The sequence below is a fragment of the Oncorhynchus clarkii genome, chromosome 15, assembly GCF_045791955.1.
Source record: "Oncorhynchus clarkii lewisi isolate Uvic-CL-2024 chromosome 15, UVic_Ocla_1.0, whole genome shotgun sequence".
Classification (NCBI taxonomy): domain Eukaryota; kingdom Metazoa; phylum Chordata; class Actinopteri; order Salmoniformes; family Salmonidae; genus Oncorhynchus; species Oncorhynchus clarkii.
Window position 1 is genome coordinate 16,751,261 of NC_092161.1, and position 25,486 is coordinate 16,776,746.

At 44.0% G+C, this 25,486-nt stretch overlaps 3 protein-coding genes across 3 annotated transcripts in view; all 3 read right to left on the bottom strand.

The window, feature by feature from the left end:
* Positions 1-14,995, bottom strand: part of LOC139366979 (spermatogenesis-associated protein 13-like) — a 32,954-nt gene extending 17,959 nt beyond the window's left edge. The window contains exon 1 of the mRNA XM_071104798.1: positions 14,522-14,995. Coding sequence (XP_070960899.1) covers positions 14,522-14,530 — 9 coding nt within the window. The 5' untranslated portion in view covers positions 14,531-14,995. The remainder of the gene's footprint in view (positions 1-14,521) is intronic.
* A 768-nt stretch (positions 14,996-15,763) lies between these two features.
* Positions 15,764-17,528, bottom strand: LOC139366711 (complement C1q and tumor necrosis factor-related protein 9A-like). The gene is made up of 3 exons (XM_071104401.1): positions 17,111-17,528; positions 16,947-17,009; positions 15,764-16,844 (listed from the first exon to the last, which is right to left on the bottom strand). The coding sequence occupies exons 1-3, from the start codon at positions 17,295-17,297 to the stop codon at positions 16,072-16,074; spliced, it is 1,023 nt and encodes a 340-aa protein (XP_070960502.1). The 5' UTR covers positions 17,298-17,528; the 3' UTR covers positions 15,764-16,071.
* A 591-nt stretch (positions 17,529-18,119) lies between these two features.
* On the bottom strand, positions 18,120-23,291 carry LOC139366712 (transgelin-3-like). Its single transcript, XM_071104402.1, has 4 exons — positions 22,996-23,291; positions 22,573-22,747; positions 21,434-21,536; positions 18,120-21,354 (listed from the first exon to the last, which is right to left on the bottom strand). Exons 1-4 carry the CDS (start codon positions 23,173-23,175, stop codon positions 21,213-21,215), a joined length of 600 nt encoding a protein of 199 aa, XP_070960503.1. The 5' UTR covers positions 23,176-23,291; the 3' UTR covers positions 18,120-21,212.
* Positions 23,292-25,486: the final 2,195 nt, after the last annotated feature.

Here is a 25,486-nt window from a genome sequence, read left to right on the forward strand (position 1 = left end):
GTATGGGGATGAGGTAGTTGGGTGGGCTATTTACAGATGGGCTGTGTACAGGTGCAATGATCGTTAAGCTGCTCTGACAGCTGATGCTTAAAGTTAGCGATGGAGATATGAGTCTCCAGCTTCAGTGATTTTTGCAATTTGTTCCAGTCATTGACAGCAGAGAACTGGAAGGAAAGATGTTGGCTTTGGGGATGACCAGTGAAATATACCTGCTGGAGCACGTGCTACGGATGGGTGTTGCTATGGTGACCAGTGAGCTGAGATAAGGCGGGGCTTTACCTAGCAAAGACTTATAGATGACCTGGAGCCAGTGGGTTTGGCGACGAATATGAAGCAAGGACCAGGCAACGAGAGCATATAGGTCACAGTGGTGGGTAGTATATGGGGCTTTGGTGACAAAACGGATGGCACTGTGATAGACTACATCCAGTTTGCCGAGTTGAGCATTGGAGGCTATTTTGTAAATGACATCGCCATAGTCAGTTTTGCGAGGGTATTTTTGGCAGCACAAGTGAAGGATGCTTTGTTGTGAAATAGGAAGCCGATTCTAGATTTAATTTTGGATTGGAGAAGCTTAATGTGAGTCTGGAAGGAGAGTTTTGTTTTATAACATAACACTTTATATTACTCTTCTTACTACAGTGTCCTTGGTCGTTTAAAATGCCCTTTGATTTCAATGTTTTATTACCCTTTATTAACATTATAAAACACAGGGAACCTGTGCAAATAAGAGCGGTTTATTTAGCCTAGCCAGCAGTTTATTTATCCTATCCAGCGGGTTATTTAGCCTATTTAGCCTAGCCAGCAGTTGATTTATCCTATCCAGCGGGTTATTTAGCCTATTTAGCCTAGCCAGCAGTTGATTTATCCTATCCAGCGGGTTATTTAGCCTAGCCAGAAGTTTATTTATCCTATCCAGCGGGTTATTTAGCCTAGCCAGCAGTTTATTTATCCTATCCAGCGGGTTATTTAGCCTAGCCAGCAGGTTATTTAGCCTATTTAGCCTAGCCAGCAGTTTATTTATCCTATCCAGCGGGTTATTTAGCCTATTTAGCCTAGCCAGCAGTTGATTTATCCTATCCAGCGGGTTATTTAGACTATTTAGCCTAGCCAGCAGTTGATTTAGCCTATCCTATTTAGCCAGCCCAGCTGTATATTTAGCTTATCCTACTTAACCTACCAAGCAGTATATTTAGCCTATCCTATTTAGCCTATCCAGCAGTTTATTTAGCCTATTCTATTTAGCCTATCCAGTGGTTTATTTAGCCTATTCTATTTAGCCTATCCAGTGGTTTATTTAGCCTATTCTATTTAGCCTATCCAGTGGTTTATTTAGCCTATCCTATTTAGCAGTTTATTTAGCCTATCCAGCAGTTTATGTAGCCTAATAGGCTAAGTAGGAAAGGCTAAATTAACTGCTAAATAGGATAGCCTATCCAGCGGTTTATTTAGCATATCCTTAAAGCACACTAGTACAAAATAGCCAGAGTTGCCTTTATCTTTAACACTAGACTGCCTGCTACCATACACACAGCCCTGAAGGAGGCACACAAGTGAGGGGTACACTGTCAACTTGAAAAAGGCCTTTCAGGAAGTGATTTACACCAGAAGCAGCTAGACGGACATAAAAAAAAAAACACAATTCGGATTTAGAATGTGATTCAAGGAAACACTACGAGTAATGCAGAAAAGTAAAGTAGGCCTAATTATTTGTTTACTACAAATGAATGGGTGCCCCTACCAGTATAATGTTTAGCCAATAACACTATGCATTTATGAGTCTGCAAATGCGTATGTTGCTGTGAAGTATTAATAAAATATATATTGAGTGGAGTACAGTATTATTGCTGACTTAGTATAGTAACATAAATCGTTGTATATATGTGAGTGCAAGAAAAAGATTGCTCTTTTGTTAACAGCATGTGTTTCTGAGCTTTGAGTGTGTGAGTGAAAGAATGAGAGCGAGAAAGAGAGGGTGTCTGGCAGTCTCTCTCCCTGACAGCTATCCTATCTACACTGAACAAAAATATAAATGAAACACAAAGTGTTGGTCCCATGTTTCATGAGCTGAAATAAAAGATCCCAGAAATGTTCCATACGCACAGAGAGCTTATTTCTCTCAAATGTTGGGCACAAATTTGTTTACATCCCTGTTAGCGAGCATTTCTCCTTTGCCAAGATAATCCATCCACCTGAGGTGGCATATCAAGAAGCTGACTAAACAGCATGATCATTACACAGGTGTACCTTATGCTGGGGACAATTAAAGGCCACTAAAATGTGCACTTGTGTCACACAACGCCACAGATGTCTCAAGTTGAGGGAGCATGCAATTGGCATGCTGACTACAGGAATGTCCACCAGAGCTGTTGCCGAGATTATTCAATGTTCATTTATCTACCGTAAGCCGCTTCCAACATTGTTTTAGAGAATTTGGCATTACGTCCAATCGGCCTCACAACCACGTGTAACCACACCAGCCCAGGACCTCCACTGCCGGCTTTCTTCACTTGCGGGATTGTCTGAGACCAGACACCCGGACAGCTGGTGAAACTGTGGGTTTGCTCAGGGAAGCTCATCATCCTCACCAGGGTCTTGACCGGACTGCAGTGTGGCATCGTAACCAACTTCAGTTGGCAAATACTCACCTGCCACGCTGGAGAAGTGTGCTCTTCACGGATGAATCCCGGTTTCAACTGTACCGGGAAGATGGCAGACAGCGTGCATGTCATCGTGTGGGTGAGCGGTTTGCTGATGTCAACATTGTGAACAGAGTGCCCCATGATGGTGGAGGGGTTATGGTATGGGCAGGCATAAGCTACGGACAATGAGCACAAGTGATGAGATCCTGAGGCCCATTGTCGTGCCATTCATCCGCCACCATTACCTAATGTTTTAGCATGATAATGCACGGCCCCATGTCGCAAGGATCAACTTCACAAAGCCATTGAAGAGGAGTGGGACAACATTCTATTGGTCACATACACATGGTTAGCAAATGTTATTGCGAGGGTAGTGAACTGCATATGCTACTTAGATCCAACAGCGCAGCAGTATCTAACAAGTAATATCTAACAAATTACACAACAAAACCAAATACACATAATTTAGTAAAGGAACTGGATGAGAATATATAAGTATAAAATATATGGATGAGCAGTGACAAAGTGGCTAAGATGCAATAGATAGTGAAGGATACAGTATATATAGTTGAAGTCGGAAGTTTACATACACTTCGGATGGAGTCATTAAAACTCGTTTTTCCACCCCTCCACAAATTTCTTGTTAACAAACTATAGTTTTGGCAAGTCGATTAGGACATCTACTTTGTGCATGACAAGTACACTAAGTTGACTGTGCCTTTAAACAGCTATGTCATGGCTTTAGAAGCTTCGGATAGGCTAATTGACATAATTTGAGTCAATTGGAGATGTGGATATTTTTCAAGGCCTACCTTCAAACTCAGTGCCTCTTTGCTTGACATCATGGGAAAATCAAAAGAAATCAGCCAAGACCTCAGAAAAAAATTGTAGACCTCCACAAATCTGGTTCATCCTTGGGAGCAATTTCCAAACACCTGAAGATACCACGTTCATCTGTACAAACAATAGTACGCAATTACAAACACCATGGGACCACGCAGCCATCATAACACTCAGGAAGGAGGCGCGTTCTGTCTCCTAGAGATGAACGTACTTTGGTGCGAAAAGTGCAAATCAATCCCAGAACAACAGCAAAGGACCTTGTGAAGATGCTGGAGGAAACAGGTACAGTAAAACGAGTCCTATATCGACATAACCTGAAAGGCCGCTCAGCAAGGAAGAAGCCGCTGCTCCAAAACCACCATAAAAGAGCCAGACTATGGTTTGCAACTGCACATGGGGACAAAGATTGGTGCACTTCACAAAATAGATGGCATCATGAGGTAGGAAAATTGTGGATATATTGAAGCAAAATCTCAAGACATCAGTCAGGAAGTTAAAGCTTGGTCGCAAATAGGTCTTCCAAATGAACAATGACCCCAAACATAAGTTGTGGGAAAATGGCTTAAGGACAACAAAGTCAAGGTATTGGAGTGGCCATCACAAAGCCCTGACCTCAATACCATAGAAAATTTGTGGGCAGAATTGAAAAAGTGTGTGCGAGCAAGGAGGCCTACAAACCTGACTCAGTTACACCAGCTCTGTCAGGAGGAAATGGGACAAAATTCACCCAACTTATTGTGGGAAGCTTGTGGAAGGCTACCCAAAACATTTGACCCAAGTTAAACAATTTAAAGGCAATGCTACCAAACACTAATTGAGTGTATGATAACTTCTGACCCACTGGGAATGTGATGAAAGAAATGCTGAAATAAATCTCTACTATTATTCTAACATTTCAAAAAGAAAGTGGTGATCCTAAAAAACCTAAGATAGGGATTTTTTTTGCATGATTAAATGTCAAGAATTGTGAAAAACTGAGTTTAAATATATGTAAACTTCCAACTTCAACTGTACATAGGAGATGAGTAACGGAAGATATGTAAACATTCTTAAAGTGGCATTGTTAAAGTGACTAGTGTTCCATTTATTAAAGTGGCCAATGATATCAAGTCAGTAGGTAGGCAGCCGCCTCGCTGTGCTAGTGGTGGCTGTTTAACAATCTGATGGCCTTGAAATAGAGATTGAAAAACAGCTTCTACGTCCCAGCTTTGATGCACCTGTACTGACCTCGCCTTCTGGATGGAAGGATGGTTATTGTCCTTGATGATCTTTTTGGCCTTCCGGTGACATCGGGTGTTGTAGGTGTCCTGGAGGGCAGTTAGTTTGCCCCCGGTGATGTGTTGTGCAGACCGCACCACCCTCTGGAGAGCCTTGTGGTTGTGGGTGGTGCAGTTGCCGTACCAAGCAGTGATACAGCCTGACAGGATGTTCTCAATTGTGCACCTGCAAAAGTTAGTGAGGGTTTTCAGGTGACAAGACACATTTTTTCAGCCTCCTGAGGTTGAAGAGGCACTTTTGCACCTTCTTCACCACACTGTCTGTGTGCTTGGACCATTTCAGTTTGTCGGTGATATGTACCCTGAGGAACTTAACTTTCCACCTTCTCCACTGCTGTCCCATTGATGTGGATAAGGGAGTGCTCCCTCTGCTGTTTCCTGAAGTCCACGATAATCTCTTTTGGTGACATTGAGTGAGAAGTTATTTTCCTGACACTTCACCTTCCCCCTGTAGGCTGTCTCGTCGTTGTTGGTAATCAAGCCTACCACTGTAGTGTCGTCTGCAAACTTGATGATTGAGTTGGAGGCGTGCATGGCCACACAGTCGTGGGTGAACAGGGAGTACAGGAGAGGGCTGAGAAAGCATCCTTGTGGGGCCCCAGTGTTGAGGATCAGCGGAGTGGAGATGTTTCCTAACATCACCACCTGGGGGCGGCCCGTCAGGAAGTCCAAGACCCGGTTGCACAGGGCAGGTTCGAGACCCAGGGTCTTAAGCTTAATGATGAGTTTTGAGGGTACTATGGTGTTGAATGCTGAGCTGTAGTCAATGAACATCTTTATACATAGGTATTCCTCTTGTCCAGATGGGATAGGGCAGTGTACAGGCGATTGCATTGTGGACCTATTGGGGCGGTAAGCAAATTGGACTGGGTCTAGGGTAACAGATAAGGTGGACGTGATATCCTTGACTAGTCTCTCAAAGCACTTCATGATGGCAGAAGTGAGTGCTACGGGACGATAGACAGTTCAGTTACCTTAGATTTCTTGGGAACAGGAACAATGGTGACCATCTTGAAGCATGTGGGGACAGCCGTCTGGGCCGGCAGCCTTGCGAGGGTTAACACGTTTAAATGTTTTACTCACGTCGGCCACAGAAGGAGAGCCCACAGTCTTTGGTAGTGGGCCGTGTCGGTGGCACTGTATTGTCCTCAAAGCGCGCAAATAAGTAGTTTCTTTGCGATGTCCGCGACAGGGTTCATTTCTCCACAGGCCACAATCAACAGCCTGATCTATGTGAAGGAGATATGTCATGCTGCATGAGGCAAATGGTGGTCACACCAGATACTGACTGGTGTTCTGATCCAAGCTCCTACTTTACATTTTTTTTAATGCATCTGTGGCCAACAGATACATCTCTCTATTCCCAGTCATTTGAAATCCATAGATGAGGGCTTAAATGTATTTACTTAAATTGACTGAATTCCTTATATGAACTGTAACTTAGTAAAATCTTAGAAACTGTTGCATGTCACGTTTATATTTTAGTTCAGTGTACATTTCTCCTTGACGGTGTATATTTTCTACGGCCAAGGAGCATTGGGCCTCAGTGTAAGCGCGTGCGTGCGTGTGCGCGTGTGTGCGTAGGGCAGTGATTAATGCAGGCCAGTCTTTGATGAGGGGTTTTGTGAGCATGACTAAGCAATGAGAATCACTAATCCATTGTGATTAATGCAACAAATTGCCCATTTTCTCCAGATTTGGCAGACAGAGAGAGGTGAGAGGGAGTGATCTCTGCTTCTCCATCTCCATCCTGAGATCTGAGCAGTTTCACACAGACCCAACTGATCACACAGTGGCTCTGCTATAGACCTTTTAATCAAATACAGACTTAATGGCGAAAGTTCATACTACATGGAGGACCTAACTTGCCTATCATAGATTAGACTGCCTGTCTGGCTTTTCCACTCCATCTCTAGCTCCAGTGAGTGAGAGTTAGATTACGTGTTGTTAGCATTCTCTTCCACCATATGGATTATCTCAATGCTACACCTTCTCTGTTGACAGTTCACCAACCTCGCTCCCCTCACTCACTCTGACCACTACTGTAAACAGAAGAAAAGCACTTTCACCATTCCTACTCTACTCGTACTAGCCTTGCATACCACCCTTGAAGGCTTCTAGGTACTCCAGTAAGACACAAGGTTGGTGAATGAAAGAGACTACTCTAGCACTGAACAGGCACACTAAGGCTGTCCTCTAGTCAATGTATTATCTCAAACTCATCTGATCTTGCACAATGCACACTACCCCTATGCCTAGCACCAACATTCACAACCCAGTTGGGACCTGCTACACTTGGCAGGATAGAGCACAGGTTTCTGTTTCAAAAGAGTTGGGAGTTTCTGCCTGCCAGTACTTCAAATCTAGTGATCAACAAAATGTGTGTAGTTTTACCCTGGCCAGAACAATAAACTGCATAAGACAGTGGAACCTCCTACTGTACTAGACACCCTCTTACGTCAATCATACTACAGCACTATGTAGGTCTACATAAAAGGAAAGGTTCACCCATTTTGAATCTTATATTGTCTTTGTGCATCTCTGAGTTATGTTCCATCGATTCCCTGGGTCATTTCATGTTTTCATGTACCGGCATTCTAGCAGGCAGAAATCCGGTAGGTATTACATAACACTGTGATAAAGTCGCTATCACTACACTGGAAGTTAATGGGACTACAACTTTTAGATCGCAAAAAAGTCTATCATACATGTCAGATTTCAATACTGGCCGATGTCATAACTCAGGAGGATGTCTTCTCGAATGAGCCATTGATCATATTTTTGCGATATTATCCCACCTTGAGAAATGTGTCATTTAACAGGAGGGTATTTTTCCTATTTGTCTGCCTCTTTAGTGCGAGGTGCATTGCGCAGTTGCCAGAGATATTATTGAAAGGAGATAGGAATGAATGAAGGAACATATGACATTAACCAATCACGTTGTGTCATACGAACCCTTCTCAGTGTCAAGAAACGTGCCCATTATCCTCGAAAGTACGCAATGTCACTATTCCAAAGCTATACGATCCTACAGATAGCAAATTAATTATCTCACATCTCGGAAAAGATTTTCAGTGTTGTACTTCTCGTTGAAAACAATGTGCTAATGTTGGGTTTTTGAGCTAACGCACAAAGCTCCATTCACTCCTTGAAGGAGAGCGCTCCTTGACCCAGAATTGTTCAGAATGCACCGCGCGGCCAGTTTCCCATCTCCTCAAAAGTACAGTGCATTCGGAAACTAATCAGACCCATTCCCCTTTTTGTTACGTTACAGCCTTATTCTAAAAGATATATCTAAAATGTTCCTCATTAATCTACACACAATACCCCATAATCACAAAGCGAAAACAGGTTTAGACATTTTTGCAAATTTGTTAAAAATAAAAACAGAAATGCCTTATTTACACAAGTATTCAGACCCTTTGCCGTTCTGTACCATCACTCATTCACATATCTTTATGTACATATTCTTTATCCCTTTACACTTGTGTGTATAAGGTAGTAGTTTTGGAATTGTTAGATTACTCGTTGGTTATTACTGCATTGTCGGAACTAGAAGCACAAGCATTTCGCTACACTCGCATTAACATCTGCTAACCATGTGTATGTGACAAATAAAATTTGATTTGATTTATAACTCGAAATTGGGCTCAGGTGCATCCTGTTTCCATTGATCATCCTTGAGATGTTTCTTCAACTTGGAGTCTGTGGTAAATTCAATTGATTTGTCATGATTTGGAAAGGCCTGTCTATATAAAAAAAGGTCCCAAAGTTGACAGTGCATGTTAGAGCAAAAACCAAGCCATGAGGTCGAACAAATTGTCTGTAGAGCTCCGAGAGGATTGTGTCGAGGCACAGATCTGGGGAAGGATACCAAAAAATGTATTCAGCACTGAAGGTCCAAGAACACAGTGGCGTCCATCATTCTTAAATGAAGAAGTTTGGAACCACCAAGACTCTTCTTAGAAGCTGGCCGCCCGGCCAAACGGGGGAAAAGGGTCAGGGAGGTGACCAAGAACCCGATTGGAGCTCTGTCAGTGTGACAGAGGTCCTCTGTGAAGATTTTGCCAAAAGGCACCTAAAGGACTCTCAGAACATGAGAAACAAGATTCTCTGGTCTGATGAAAACAAGATTGAACTCTTTGGCCTGAATGCCTAGCGTCACATCTGGAGGAAACCTGGCATCATCCCTACGGTGAAGCATGGTGGTGGCAGCATCATGCTGTGGGGATGTTTTTCAGTGGCAGGGACTGGGAGACTAGTCAGGATTGAGGGAAAGATGAATGGAGCAAAGTTGAGAGAGATCCTTGATGTAAACCTGGCCCAGAGCGCTCAGACTGGGGCGAAGGTTCACCTTCCAACATGACAATGACCCTAAGCACACAGCCAAGACAATGCAGAAGTGGCTTCGGGACAAGTCTCTGAATGTCCTTGAGTGGCCCAGCCAGAGCCCGGACTTGAACCCGGTCTAACACCTCTGGAGAGACCTGAAAATAGCTGTGTACCGACGCTCCCCATCCAACCTGACAGAGCTTGAAGGGATCTGCAAAGAATGGTGAGAAACTCCAAATACAGTTGTGCCAAGCTTGTAGTGTCATACCCAAGAAGACTTGAGGCTGTAAAAGCTGCCAAAGGTGTTTCAACAAAGTACTGAGTAAAAGGTCTGAATACGTATGTAAATGTGAGTTTCTTTCATTTGCAAACATTTTTTTTATTTTATTAAAAAATGAAACTGTTTTTGCTTGAACATCATGGGGTATTGTGTGTAGATTGATGAGGGGGGAAAACGATTTAATAAATTTTAAAATAAGGCTGTAACATAACAAAACGTGGAAAAAGTCTAGGGGTCTGAATAGTTTCCGAATGCACTGTATATCTGCCGTTGTTAGCAAGTCAGCCCATAGAGAGAGCATTGCATCGTGGATGATGTAGTTGAATTGAACTGCAGATTTCCACAACGATTTCCCATGTTACCAACCTTATTATAACTACAAAAAGAAACATTTGTTCACCAAAAATATTGTTCTCACAGTGCTATTTAACACTGTACATTAAAGGAATAAATGGTTTTGGGTGGATTTTTACTATAAGTTAAGCTTCAACAATATGGAAGGTCAATATGCAGGTCAGGTCAGTGTTCTCGCATGGTTGCATGTGAAGTCTGGGAGCAAATGGTGCTCTGGCTCTCAGGCCCAGAGTTAATTAAGAGCTCAGAGAGAGGAGAGCAGAGGAGCCCCCCCACACGGCTGCCAGCTGGAGCCAGCCTCTGATTAGACTCCGAGAGAGGAGGGCTGGGGCTACACTCACAGATATACTAAGGAGGTTCACAGTATAATGAAAAACATACACACATACTGTAGAAGACACAGATAGTGTGTAGATCTACACACACACACACTAGCACTACACAGTGGGAAACCCTGCCATATGGGACAGGAGTGGAAGCGCACATCTCTTGGTCATCAACTTCCTTCTCTTTGGGTTGGTAAGTCAGTCTTATGTAAGGGATCATAAACCTGTAATCATTAGTGAACTCCAGCCCCCAATTCACCTACACAGAGCAGAGTGGTCTTGCCCCGGGCCAGGCTATGACTAATTGGGCAGAAATATAAACGGATAGTTAAAATAGACGGCTAGACAGAGAATATGAAGGGAAAGGCACTTCTCTAGCAGTTCTCTAAATTGGTAGCTAAGCCATGGAACAGACAGAACCTCCCCAAAAGCACTAACACTGCCATGATTCTATGGTAAGCTGCTCAGCCTGCTTGTTTTCAGGTTGTCTGTTGTTATTGGAGTGATCGAATCTAGATAGCCAGGCTTAAGAGTGCTATCCTGACCAGAGAGACAAACACGTTCAGGGTAAATAATTTAACACACTAGAACTTATTGAAATTGTGAAAGAATGAGAAAATAGTTTATCCCTTCCATGTCAGTCACGCTGATACGACCTTCCAAGTCAGTCAGGCTGATACGTATGTAGGAGACCTTCCATGTCAGTCAGACTGATACGTAGAAGACCTTCCATGTCAGTCAGGCTGATACGTATGTAGAAGACCTTCCATGTCAGCCACGCTGATACGTATGTAGAAGACCTTCCATGTCAGCCACGCTGATACGCATGTAGAAGACCTTCCATGTCAGCCACGCTGATACGTATGTAGAAGACCTTCCATGTCAGCCACGCTGATACGTATGTAGAAGACCTTCCATGTCAGCCACACTGATACGTATGTAGAAGACCTTCCATGTTAGCCACGCTGATACGTATGTAGAAGACCTTCCATGTCAGCCACGCTGATACGTATGTAGAAGACCTTCCATGTCAGCCACGCTGATACGTATGTAGAAGACCTTCCATGTTAGCCACGCTGATACGTATGTAGAAGACCTTCCATGTTAGCCACGCTGATACGTATGTAGAAGACCTTCCATGTTAGCCACGCTGATACGTATGTAGAAGACCTTCCATGTTAGCCACGCTGATACGTATGTAGAAGACCTTCCATGTTAGCCACACTGATACGTAGGAGACCTTCCATGTTAGCCACACTGATACGTATGTAGAAGACCTTCCATGTTAGCCACACTGATACGTAGGAGGCCTTCCATGTTAGCCACGCTGATACGTATGTAGGAGGCCTTCCATGTTAGCCACGCTGATACGTATGTAGAAGACTTTCGGGCTTGACACTACACAGAAGGCACTTCTTTTTGTGTGTGTGTAAAACTCACCAGTCTGTGGTCCAAAGAGAAGCTGAGTTTCTCTGAGGAAATGTTGAAGGAAACACGCATGGCTCCTATCACCAAGCCCCGTCCGGCATGCATCTGTGTGTGTGTTCCTCCCCCAGGAATAATCTGATTAAGCAGGCTATACCAGTCTGTGCAGCACTGGTTTCATCTACAATGCAGCCATTAAGACTACTAGTCAGCAACATACACTATGGGTTAGTCATACATTATAGTACTCTTAAATCAGGGAAGCCTTTCGACCACTCTACAGCTGCTGAAAACACACTCTATAGACTCCAGATTATTGGAATGGATAATGTGATTGTTCCATCATATTGGTGGATCCATGTAAGATCACATGGAATTTAGAACCATGTGTGTTACTAGGCTATATAAAGCTGAATACTAACTATTATCGCTGGATGCCATCTATACAAGGAATCTGATGGAATCTCTAGCTCACACAGAGAGCCTGCTCAGTGTTAATAGTAGATTGATCTACTATTGGGGAGGGAAAGAGGAAGACAGAAGAATGCACTTTCCTCCCATCAGATAGACAGTGTAACGGTTAAAAAGACCAGACTAACTCACCTAGCCTATGCAACAGAACCAAACCCCATGAACATTCTGAGAAAGTGATTTCCAGAGATTGGGACCTGGCAGCCATGTCTGTGTGCTTGTTCACCAGAATCATCCTAAACCTAGTGCTGTTCAGATTCACTAATCTCTGTAGACACACCAGGATCTCCTATTGCATAGTTGTTTGGCATTTCTGGTGACTAGTCTGACGAGCACCAGGCCGAGTCCTGTGTGCTAACAAGCAGTGGCCTACTCCTTGACATTCAGGATGTTGCAGATAAAGTGTCATGTATAGAGCAGCTGACACGATAGTCTATTCTCTGAAGCAAAGTACAATTTCTATTTTATCTACACATTTTAGCCTAGTTCTGTCTGAATGTTCTGTAACATTACACCCTCCTAACTGGGCACCTGTTGCATGTTGCCAGCTTGTTGAAGACTAATATCTCACAACGGCCCAGTTCCTCTTCTTTTTGTCCAATGACAGAGGGCATACTGAGAGAGACCGCACCCCCCTTTGATCGTGGGAAGCCAGGTATTGGGTAGAGAGTGTCTGTCTCATTCATTCACTCACCTGATATAGTCTGTCAGAAAGCCCTGAATGGGAAACCCAACACCAACCACAGCTAACAGAGGACAAGACGCTACTATGAACACTAGGACTTGTAGGAATGCTACACACACAAATATCTGACCTAACAAGACACTAACATTCCACATACAAATAGCAGACAGTAAAACGGGTCTGGGACACTGCACATATAGTTAGTGTGGGGTGAAGTTACTAACCCTTGAGGGCCCCAGGCAACCTCTTTCCAGGATGACACAGAGCCAGTTATAGCAGGGTATCAAATCAATCCCACTGATAGACCTTTGACATAAGCTTCTCTGAGAACAAGGATGTTTATATGAGGCAAAGTTCAGACATAAGAACTCCATGTAACTACCACTCCTGTGACGAGTGGATATACTGTGTGAAACAGAAACAGTATCCTACACCAGTGAAAATACACTGAACAAAAATATAAACGCAACATGTAAAATGCTGGTCCCATGTTTCATGAGCTAAAATACAAGATCCCAGAAAATGCCCATATGCACAAAAAGCTTACTTCTCTCAAATTGTGCACACAAATTTGTTTACATCCCTGTTAGCTAGCATTTAATCCTTTGTCAAGATAATCCATCTAACTGACAGGTGTGGCATATCAAGAAGCTGATTAAATAGCATGATAATTACACAGGTGCACCTTGTGCTGGGGACAATAAAAGGCCACTGTAAAATGTGCAGTTTTGTCACAACGCCAGAAGTCTCAAGTTGAGGGAGCGTGCAATTAACATGCTGACTGCAGGAATGTTCACCAGAGCAGTAGCCAGATAATTTCATGTTGATTTCTGTACCATAAATCACATCCAACCCGCCTCACAACCGCAGACCACGTGCAACCACGCAAGCAGAGGACCTCCACATCCGGCTTCTTCACCTGCGGGATCGTCAGGCAGGTGCTGAGGAGTATTTTTGTCTGTAATAAAAGCTTTTTGTAGGGAAAAAACTAATTCTGATTGGCTGGGCCTGGCTCCTCAGCTGGTGGGCCTATGCCCTCCCAGGCCCACCCATGGCTTTGCTCCTGCCCAGTCATGTGAAATCCACAGATTAGGACCTCATTTATTCATTTAAATTGACTGATTTCCTTATATGAACTGAAATTGTTGCATGTAGCGTGTATAATTTTGTTCAGTATATTTGAATACTTGAATTAAATAGCAAAGTTTGTGTGACATGTTCAGATATACTACTGAACAACAGAACATCTAGCTGACATGAAGCGCTTCCCCTGACACAGTATAGAACCCTTGCCTGAATGTGCCCCTGCGCCTGGCGTTCCATCCATAGAGATAGAACTGGTCTGGTATTCGACCTCCCTGGTGTATGAGCACGTACTAGTCGGAAGCTTACAAAAACGTATACCTCTGGAAAACAATCTACTACAGCTATAAATCCATACTGAAAAGGAAGTAACAGGGAATGTTGAAAATTGAAAAAGAGCTGGAGAATAAGATGGTAAAGGCGATTATGTTCCTGTTTTTTCCCATAAGCCAGCAAAACACCAGATGAAAAAGTACTTATTTATTTCTGTATTAACTTAGTTTCAGCATAAACCTCTTACTTTGTAGGCGACCGAGACCCCCACAGCACCCAAATAATGGCATCTCCCACATCACTATAACAACCAGGGGAGTAATGCCCTAAAATAACCCCCCTCTTGAGTTAACGTTGAAGGAACAAATCAATACTAGAACCCAAACGGATTTGATCAATATTGACTGTGAATGACATTTATATTCACAAAAAAAGTTGGCCAGATACATATTAGCCATACATTTGTTTATGATGCAACAAATTGATATTACATTCATCTGCAATTTGGTTACGTTTGCTTAATAACTTACCCTTCTCATAGTCGTTGATGTTGTCCTGTGCCACCGGTATTTCTCATCAACAGAGCAGTAGCTGTTTTTGTTGATTAGATAGCCATAATCGATAAACACTTTACTAAAAGAGTTAGCAAGCTACTTGAAGGTCCAAATGTCTTTTGGGTCCTGCAATCGATGATTACACACGAAAACATGTCGGAAGTAGCAGGCTGCAGTTTGATAAACTGGCTTGCAACATCTCGTGACAAATGACTAATTGCAACATCAAACAGTAGGCTAGTTAGCTGGCTAGCTAACCGATAAATTCTAAAAGATTTAACGTTACAAAACTGAAAGCTGGCTTGGTAAAAGGTTGCGGGCGAGAAAACATCCGGCGTTGGTTATTCAAATGAATAAATGGAAAAAGAGGGAGTCAATAACTTAAGTTGTTCTAGCAAACTTAGAGTCCTTTGGTACTCAAGTGTGTGAGACTGGTCGATTATTGGCAGCTCGAGCTGTCGTTTCGGTGAGCAGCATCAGTACACTTGTTGCGGTGATTGCTTGGGGGTGGAGTTTGCGTTCGACCTTCACGGTTTTACACTAGTTACCACAGCCACAAAGTCAAATATATCATTTATACAATCTAAAATTAGCTTTTTGGTCTTAATTTAAGGTTAGGGTTAGGCATATGGTTAGCAGTGTGATTAGGGTTAAAATTAGGTTTAAAATCACAGACCAGAAATTGTAAAAAATAGTCGGGGTTTACGACATTATGGTTGTGGTAACTAGTGACGACCCCAAATTCACTCAAACTATGTTTTTCTCCATTTTTGAGGTGGTCTGACCGCAAAAGAACCACACCTCCTAAAGCCAATCACAGTTAAACAAAACATGACCACCGCAGTAAAGCACGCCCATAGTAGGTTGCGCTCCATTGTAAAAAAAAACAGCCGTGGATTAATAAATGCGAGCGTCTTCTTCGGCCGTCATTTCTGGCACTGACATTTGGCATGCCTTTGAAAAGTACAGGACCTTCCAGTTGTTTGTAGTATTTCCTCATACCTAAGTGTTTTTTATTCATGCCCGCACCCAGAAATGTATATCACATTACACCAGCTGATATATTCTTCACAAATGTGTACCCGACTACTTTGTACATAGGAGTAAATTAAAAGACAGTGAACTGTTTACAGTGTATGACATTTTATTGAAATCAAACAAGATACAAGAACACATGTCACAGGAAATCTGTCATAGTTTGCCGAGTTATCAGAGAGATGATCTTAAATGATAGGCGAAATCAGTTGCAGCATCAAAATATTACACACAAATTGTTGTTTCGTTTATGTTCATATTTGATAACAAACCATTTAAACAATGCTTTTGTCATTGCCTAAAATGACTGTATACGATAGGCTATTAACGTCATCTTAACTTCGTATTAAAGTCATATTAAAGTCATGTGAACAACATATTAAAGTCATCTTAACTTCGTATTAAAGTCATATTAACGTCATATGTAACAGGCGGTAATAAAGTATTGTAACTTTCCCGTGTTACTTCACTGAGCCATGTGGACCTAACCCCTATTCTGTACCAAAGAGAAGGAACCCAGAGAAGGTTGTATCATCATCTTCATCAGCAAACAGCCCGTTGAAGAGCTCTCCTCCAGCCACCTGCAGCCACACCTTGTCCCCTTTCTCCAGGTGCAACACAGTCCCGCCTGCCGCCTGGTCCTCACTGCTCTGGTAGTTATCCATGGTGTGGATCACCTTCACCCCGTTTCTCACTAATGCTACTTTTACATTACGGGAGAACACAGTGATGTGGTAGGTAAAGTAGTAGGCCCCAGCCACCACGCAGGTGAACCGTCCGGTCTGTGGGTCATAATGGTCCTGCCGGTTGTAAATCACCTTATCAAACCTGATCGGTGCGTTAGCCGGTGGGAGTTTGGTGTATTCGGTTAGACCCACTGAGAACGCGCTTTTTGGGATGAAGAATGTGTCCCCCTTCTCTCCCTTCTCCCCTGTCTCGCCCAGATTCCCTCGCTCTCCGCGGTAACCAATGTTGCCTTTGAACCCTGGGGGGCCGAGGTTTCCCTTCGGTCCTGGTCGGCCTGGAGTTCCCAAGGGCCCCTGGATGCCTCGGTCCCCCTGGAGCCCGATCTCCCCCTTCTGCCCTTCAGGTCCCAGAGGCCCCAAATCCCCTTTCGGTCCCTGGATTCCTGGTAACCCGAGCTCCCCCTTCTGGCCCTTTAGGCCTATGGGCCCTGAGACTCCTTGGGGCCCCATTTTCCCCGGTGGCCCCTTCTCTCCATTCTCACCCCGTCTGCCCTTAATTCCTGCCAGACCAGCTGTACCTGCAAATGCAAGGATAAAGGAATTGTGTTTATATTGTCTATCAGAGAAAGCCAGTAGTGATAACTATACAAAGTATTTTTGATTATAAAATACAGTATTACCCAGCTCCCCTTTGTCTCCTTTGGGGCCACTCTGTCCAGTTGGTCCAGTGATGCCGATTTCACCTTTAATGAATAAATAACTTTCAAAAACTCATTAGCATGGACCAGAAATGCTGGTTTCTATTGAGACCTATTTAACTGAGGAGGTTGTGCCTTTGTCTTACCGCGATCACCCTTGTCACCTCTGAACCCATCTCGTCCATCTCGGCCTGGCATTCCATTGTGGCCTGGGTCTCCTGGTATTCCTGGATGTCCACCAACGCATTCATTCTTCTTGGGTTCTTCCAGTGCTACGCATCTCACAGCCAGCAGAAGGAGCAAGAGAGAGACTCTGAGTTTGATCCACACCATTGTCCCTCAAGAGCCAATGCTTCACAGCAGCCCAGTTGAGTATTCTCAGCACTAGATGCACAATACAGAAGAGGCTAATCCAGCTCAACACATGAAGTTCAATACACACTCACACACATATACATTCACAGACACATGCATACAAACTGAGCGCAGGAGAATGAACACAGCTGAATGTTTGTAGAGCCAAGACACCGAAGAAGGCCACACAAACCTTACCAAGGACTTGAAAGGTGGTGACATCACCATGCCAACTGCTAAGCCAGGCATCCCATTGGTTCGACAAGGATAACGGCTATTTTAGGTTACTTATTCTGTGTCCAGCCCTCTCCCCGTTCCACATCACCTGTCCCCTTCTAGAATATTCCCCATTCTCTGGCAGGGTAATGATCAGCTTGGACTGTGCTGAGCATACAGTATCTGTTACCATAGGGATGGTAGCAAGGCAACCAGCGGATGCCCGGCCCGCCACAAGGAGTCGCTAAAGCACGATGAGCCAAGTAAAGCCCCAGAGGCCATAAGCCTCCCCTAATCCGTACGAGGCTGGTCCAATTGTGCGCCGCCCTAGGGGACTCCCGGCCACTGTGGGTTGTGAAACCGCCTGGGATCGAACCTTGGTCTGTAGTGATGCCTCAAGCACTGCGATGCAGTGCCTAAGATCGCTGCACCACTTGGGAGACAATTCATGCAGAATTTCAATGCTGGCCTGCCTGTGTGGTGGCTGTCTAGCTCCTCCCGAATGGTCTTAAAACTAAAAGGTTAAGGGGCCTGGAATTGACTGAAATCATTAGCAACAGAACACAAGACAAGGGACACTCGGGATGGGGAGATGTTAACGTATGTGTGTTAATCTTCTGCATCTGAAACATCAACATCAGCAATATTGTTAAATACTTGACCCCATAAATTACACCATTGCCATCAACTCTGACCTTTCCGGTTAGTGTTCTAGAACATACACACCCATCCCTAACCCCAGAATCAGTTTTTATCCATGTATTTGTCATATTCTCTACACACAAGATTTCAGATATAAACATAATTCTTAATGTAAACATGACAAATGATATTAAAAAAATTCAAATCAAGCATTATCAGGCCAGGAACAGAATGATCCTTGTGTCACTTTCATACAAGATGGCTCTAACAGTGGTGTAAAGTACCTCAATGTACTACTTAATTCGTTTTCTGGGGTATCTGTACTTTACTTTAGTATTGATATTTTGGACAACTTTTACTTTTACTTCACTACATTCCTAAAGAAAATAATGTACCCAAAAGTACTTGTTAAATTTTGAATAAATAGCAGGAAAGGAAAATGGTCCAATTCACATACTTATCAAGAGAACATCCCTGGTCATCCCTACTGCCTCTGATCTGGTGGACTCATTAAACACACATGCTGTGTTGTAAATTATGTCTGAGTGTTGGAGTGTGCCCCTGTCTATCCGTAAAAAAAAACAACACAAAATGGTGCCGTCTGGTTTGTTTAATATAAGGAATTTGAAATGATTTATACTTTTACTTTTGATACCTAAGTATATTCTAGCAATTACATTTACTTTTGATACTTAAGTATATTTAAAACCCAATACTTTTAGACTTTTACTCAAGTAGCATTTCACTGGGTGAATTTCACTATTACTGGAGTCATTTTCTATTAAGGTATCTTTACTTTTACTCATGTATGACAATTAAGTACTTTTTCCACCACTGCTCTTAAACAATCATGGGATTGGCTGAAACACACATGGACACATCCAGTACATACATTATAATTACACACATGTTATAAATGCACAGCACAGGACCAGGCGGCAGAACTGAATACATGCCTTTGAATTCCTCTGCATTATGGTGGGTGACATTTCTTATATAAGGCATAGTTTAATGTCTGTTTGCTGTAGTAACCAGGCACAACGTGATGGTCATTTGGTTACAGCAGTTACTGCAAAGTCTTCACATAATTAACACAAGACAGCAGAGGCATCATCGCTCATCGAGATCCATTCGGTTATACATGAAACATCTCATGAGGTATAGCAAACCCTCCATGTCTGTACAAGGACCCAGACACACTTACTGTACATACAAACAAACAAATAAAGAGCTAAATAATTTAAATATGTAACCTACTATAACATGGTCTTGCTGTTATATTTGGTAGTAGTTTAAAATACTACTGGCTTGTTTTGTAGAGGGACGACTCCAATCTTGGGTTCTCTGTATCGATTGAATTACTAAGACTTCATCCACTGAAGGGAATGGCTAGCAGGACTATATGGATGGAGAGATCAGGACCGTATGAATGGAGAGAGCAGGACCATATGGATGGAGAGAGCAGGACCGTATGGATGGAGAGAGCAGAACCATATGGATGGAGAGAGCAGGACCGTATGGATGGAGAGAGCAGGACCGTATGGATGGAGAGAGCAGGACCGTATGGATGGAGAGAGCAGGACCGTATGAATGGAGAGAGCAGGACCGTATGGATGGAGAGAGCAGGACCGTATGAATGGAGAGAGCAGGACCGTATGGATGGAGAGAGCAGGACCGTATGGATGGAGAGAGCAGGACCGTATGGATGGAGAGAGCAGGACTATATGGATGGAGACAGCAGGACCGTATGGATGGAGAGAGCAGGACCGTATGAATGGAGAGAGCAGGACCGTATGAATGGAGAGAGCAGGACCGTATGGATGGAGAGAGCAGGACCGTATGAATGGAGAGAGCAGGACCGTATGGATGGAGAGAGCAGGACCGTATGAATGGAGAGAGCAGGACCGTATGGATGGAGAGAGCAGGACCGTATGGATGGAGAGAGCAGGACCGTATGGATGGAGAGAGCAGGACCGTATGGATGGAGAGAGCAGGACCGTATGGATGGAGAGAGCAGGACCGTATGGATGGAGAGAGCAGGACCGTATGGATGGAGAGAGCAGGACCATATGGATGGAGAGAGCAGGACCGTATGGATGGAGAGAGCAGGACCGTATGGATGGAGAGAGCAGGACCATATGGATGGAGAGAGCAGGACCGTATGGATGGAGAGAGCAGGACCGTATGGATGGAGAGAGCAGGACCGTATGGATGGAGAGAGCAGGACCGTATGGATGGAGAGAGCAGGACCGTATGGATGGGAGAGCAGGACCGTATGGATGGAGAGAGCAGGACCGTATGGATGGAGAGAGCAGGACCGTATGGATGGAGAGAGCAGGACCATATGGATGGAGAGAGCAGGACCGTATGGATGGAGAGAGCAGAACCATATGGATGGAGAGAGCAGGACCGTATGGATGGAGAGAGCAGGACCATATGGATGGAGAGAGCAGGACCATATGGATGGAGAGAGCAGGACTATATGGATGGAGAGAGCAGGACCGTATGGATGGAGAGAGCAGAACCATATGGATGGAGAGAGCAGGACTATATGGATGGAGAGAGCAGGACTATATGGATGGAGAGAGCAGGACCATATGGATGGAGAGAGCAGGACCATATGGATGGAGAGAGCAGGACCATATGGATGGAGAGAGCAGGACCATATGGATGGAGAGAGCAGGACCATATGGATGGAGAGAGCAGGACTATATGGATGGAGACAGCAGGACCAAGGAGGACTGGAGAGTGGGTGTGGGGTAAGCAGAAACTACTGAGGTCTGTAGGAATCATGGTGTGGTTGTGGTATATGGAGCACCCTGTTCGGGTGTTGGGGACAAACAATAGAAATGTGTGTATGTATGTATGTATGAATGTATGAATGGCTGGTGTTGCTGGGGAAGGGGAAAAAGGGGTTGGGTCATTTCATGAGGTTCCGGGAATGTGGTGGAGCTCTCTTCTGGAGGTCCAGTAACTGGAGTACACCGCCAAGCTAAGGGAGTGGCTGGCAGCTGGCTGGGCAGCTGGCTTGTGTCTCTACATGATCTGGCGGTGCGATCCGTAGCCCGTCATGCCGGACTGCGAGGCCCCACGGTTGCTGCCCATCTGTAGACCAATCAGACTCTGGCCCTGACGAAGCTGGTCCTCAGAGAACTCCCGCCGGTAACCCTGAGCTTTCCTACACAGACCAGGACAAACAGGGGAGTTGAGATGTAGAACAACACTCACACAACAAGGGGGTCGTGGCCAGTCCTTACCTGTGGAACCAGTCTCGGTCGCCACGGTAATGTCCATCGTCCTTGGTGAGGGCAACACTTCCTAGGGCCATCAAGGTTCTCTGCACTGCAGCCATGTCCTGCCCTGTAACCATAACAGAACAGAACCTCACAAGCCCTGGACCCCATCCAGACAGCAAAGAAGAGGCGGGGAATCAAATAGGCAAATAGGTTCCAAATTCCCCCGGTGGCTAGCTAGGTAAAATTGTCCCTTTCCTAAATTAGCCATTGATGGAAATAGGGATTTGGACTTGTGGTTTTACTTCATTCTCCATACTGGTCCATGATTATAACGGTGATTCTGATCCATCCATCAATTCATACATTTTCCTCCTGGTCTGAGAGTTCAATATGTAGCTAGATGTAGATGGCTAATGTTAACTAGATGGCTAATCTTTGCCCATGAAAGGAAGTTAGGCTAGCAAACTAGCATTTTAGTCATGTATTCTAGGACAACAAAAACTAAAAGCGTGTACTGTATGACAGAGTCATAGATCGTTTCATCAACACGAAAGAGAGAAGGATGGCATTTGGTGTTTCTCTACAAGTAAGGTGAGTCAACATGTTTTTTTCTACTTACACACACACACACACACACGGAGAAATTAGTACCATGTAAAGCCAAATTATATTTAGCTTATGTTGATTGGACTAAATTGTTTTTGGTATCCTTTAGTTGTCACTGAATTTGTTTGTTACATTCAATATGCTTTGTGGTCTTCACCAGACAGAGGTTGCTCTCTGGTTTTGTGATGAAACAAAAGTCTGGTTGAGTTTATTCTGCCACTGTGTCTTCTCATTGTCTCGGCCTTTAGGCCTACAGTATATATCACAGTGTCAAGGCATATGAACTAACAGGTTACAGAGCAAACAAAGCAATTATCACAACATATAGGCTATAATATGCCTTTGTTTTTTGACTTGGCTTCCCCAGTGATTTTACCCACGTACCCATGCTGGACTATAAAGACTTGTAAATTCAATGTGAGTATTGATGGTCATGTGCAGACAGACAGAGCTCAGCAGAGGCACAAGTGTGAGACTCTGCGTCATTGGAGAAGCATATCAACGTCGCCCGGATTTATGGAGACTTTATATGTGCCCGTGAACGTGCAGCCCACCTTCCCACAGGTCCACGGTCTGGAAGATGTCTGTGGTGAGTACTCCGTAGGCCTCGGCAGCCTGCAGGAACTGGGAGATCTTCTCCATCTGCTTAAAGGCCATCTGGGTCTCCAGAATCTTCTTGATGGGCTCATTACCACGCGGGTACAGGCTATTGATGAGCCTACAGAGAATCTACAGGGAGGAGGAGAGAACAGGGGAGTCAGGGGAATATAGATACATGGATAAAGAAGAGAAGAAGTAGAGGGAGAAAGGAAGAGATTGATCAATGAAAAGAGGGAGAGAGAAACAAAGATAAAGGCAGAGGGGAGCATACATTGGTGTCATTGTTAGCTTATATAAGCGGTCAATTATATATCACTGACCTCTGTCCAGTCAATCAGTGAATCTCATTGAGCTTGTTCATTCTCGTGCATACTCACTGTTCCATCCATCAGCCAGGTCTGGAAGTTCTGTCTGCTTGGCTGTGGTCTCTCCAGGTTCCCCCCACACTGAGCTACGATCCAGTCCACCAGCCGGGCCTCCAGGTCCAGATCATACTTCAGCTCTATCTTCTCCTGCACCTCCTTGCTCAGGCCGTAGCTGGGTCCCCTGTTAGCCATGGCTCCTCCTGTCCTGCTCACCCAAACAGACAGACAGGCCAGACAGACACCCACTGACCAGTCATCTGCAGCTCCACTGACCAACACCCTGCAGCAGTCACAGCACTGGCAGCCTGCACCTGCTATACAAAGGCAATACATCATGTAGAAAATGGAATGTTGTCAAGCACTGTTAAAACAATGCTGCTGTATTAACATCCAATTCCTGACACCAGAACAATAACTATTGCAAAGTAGTCACATTCTTCATGGTGCATTATAAGGGACAACATTTATTTTTATTTTGATAATTAGCTACATCACCTGGTGTTTACGTGATTTACTTTTCTTTCCTCTGCTTTCTCCCTAATGGCCCTTGTGTCCCTTACAGCACAGACACTAAGCACATCCCCCCAGAGACCCAGATCGCTAGCTTAAATGGGTGTGGTCCTTGGCACCCGTCCCACGCACATTCTCATGAGGTAGCCCATGGTAGTCTAGACTGTGAGCGTGCTGAGCATAACATCGAAAAGCAATCGCATTGCATTGATTGTGTAGCGTACCATGAATGCGAAAAAAAATCGTAACTTTTTTCACCTCCCCAAAAAACGTATAAATTAGGAAGTCGGATTATGAATTTCAATCATGCACTATGTAGGAAAAGTATAAGATTAGTAATAAAAAACCTAACGCAAGTTTTCCGAATATCTCCTAGATAATTTAATAAACTAGCAATTCCGTTTAATTATTAATGCACACAACAACAAAAATCATGCGCTGCTTAAATAATTTAGACGAATAAAAACTCCGGGCACACTTACTAGAAAAAAGAGGAGAGAACGTTCGTCTGGTAGCTGCTGTGTGGTTATCTCGCTGAGCTGGTCAGCGCAGAGGATGCTGAACCCGCGGCGCATGCGTGGGTGAGGCTCTGGACTCAGTGTCCCGGAGTGGCACGCCACAGGTTTTATATGTGCGGCGCCAAGAGGAGGATCCCTCTAGATCTCTGATACAGAATGTGACAGGCCAGTGGGAAGAAGAGGAGATGGCAAAGCAAGGCAAGGCGAGCCTACGATCAGCTTTAAGGCTATGTGGGCTGACCATCATTATCATAAAGTCCAGGGGTGATATTAGCATGATAATCTTGGTGGGGCAAAGTCACCCAATTTGTTTTAGATTCATGCCAGCAAAGCCATTAAACACCATGCCAGCAAAGCTAACACAACACGAAACAATTCATTAATTGCACGATAACGGTGCCCACACACTGTTAGGGCCTACATAAAGCTGTCCCAACAGCAGAGTCCCAACAGCAGTCCCAACACCTTAACACTGCTACACCTGGCTTGTTTGCCAGCAAAGCACTTAATTCAGCCTCATTTACTGCCTTTAAAAAACATAGCTGATATGGCTGACTTGCTTAAATAAAATGTGATTTCTATTGAAAATTGAGATGTACAAACTATGGCATAAAAGGATGACGAGTGGATAAAAGGCAATCCTAATTTCGTTTAAGATATTAATGAGCGAACTAGGACGGACACAGATAATATACAGTTGAAGTCGGAAGTTTACATACACTTAGGTTGGAGTCATTAAAACTAGTTTTTCAACCACTCCACAAATTTCTTGTTAACAAACTATAGTTTTGGTAAGTCGGGTAGGACATCTACTTTGTGCATGACACAGGTAATTTTTCCAACAATTGTTTACAGATTATTTCACATACAATTCACAAAATTGACTGTGCCTTTAAACAGCTTGGAAAATTCCAGAAAATTATGCCATGGCTTTAGAAGCTTCTGATAGGCTAATTCACATAATGAGTCAATTGGAGGTGTACATGTGGAAGTATTTCAAGGCCATATCTTCAAACTCAGTGCCTCTTAACTTGACATCATGGGAAAATCAAAAGAAATCAGCCAAGACCTCAGAAAAAAATTGAAACATCCACAAGTCTGGTTCATCCTTGGGAGCAATTTCCAAACGCCTTCAGGTACCACGTTCATCTGTACAAACAATAATACGCAAGTATAAACACCATGGGACCACGCAGCCGTCATACCGCTCAGGAAGGTGTTCTGTCTCCTAGAGGTGAGCACACTTTTGTGCGAAAAGTCTAAATCAATCCCAGAACAACAGCAAAGTACCTTGTGAAGATGCTGGAGGAAACAGGTACAAAAGTATCTATATCCACAGTAAAACGAGTCCTATATCGACATAACCTGAAAGGCCGCTCAGCAAGGAAGAAGCCACTGCTCCAAAACTGCCATAAAAAAGCCAGATTACGGTTTGCAACTGCACATGGGGACAAAGATCATACTTTTTGGTGAAA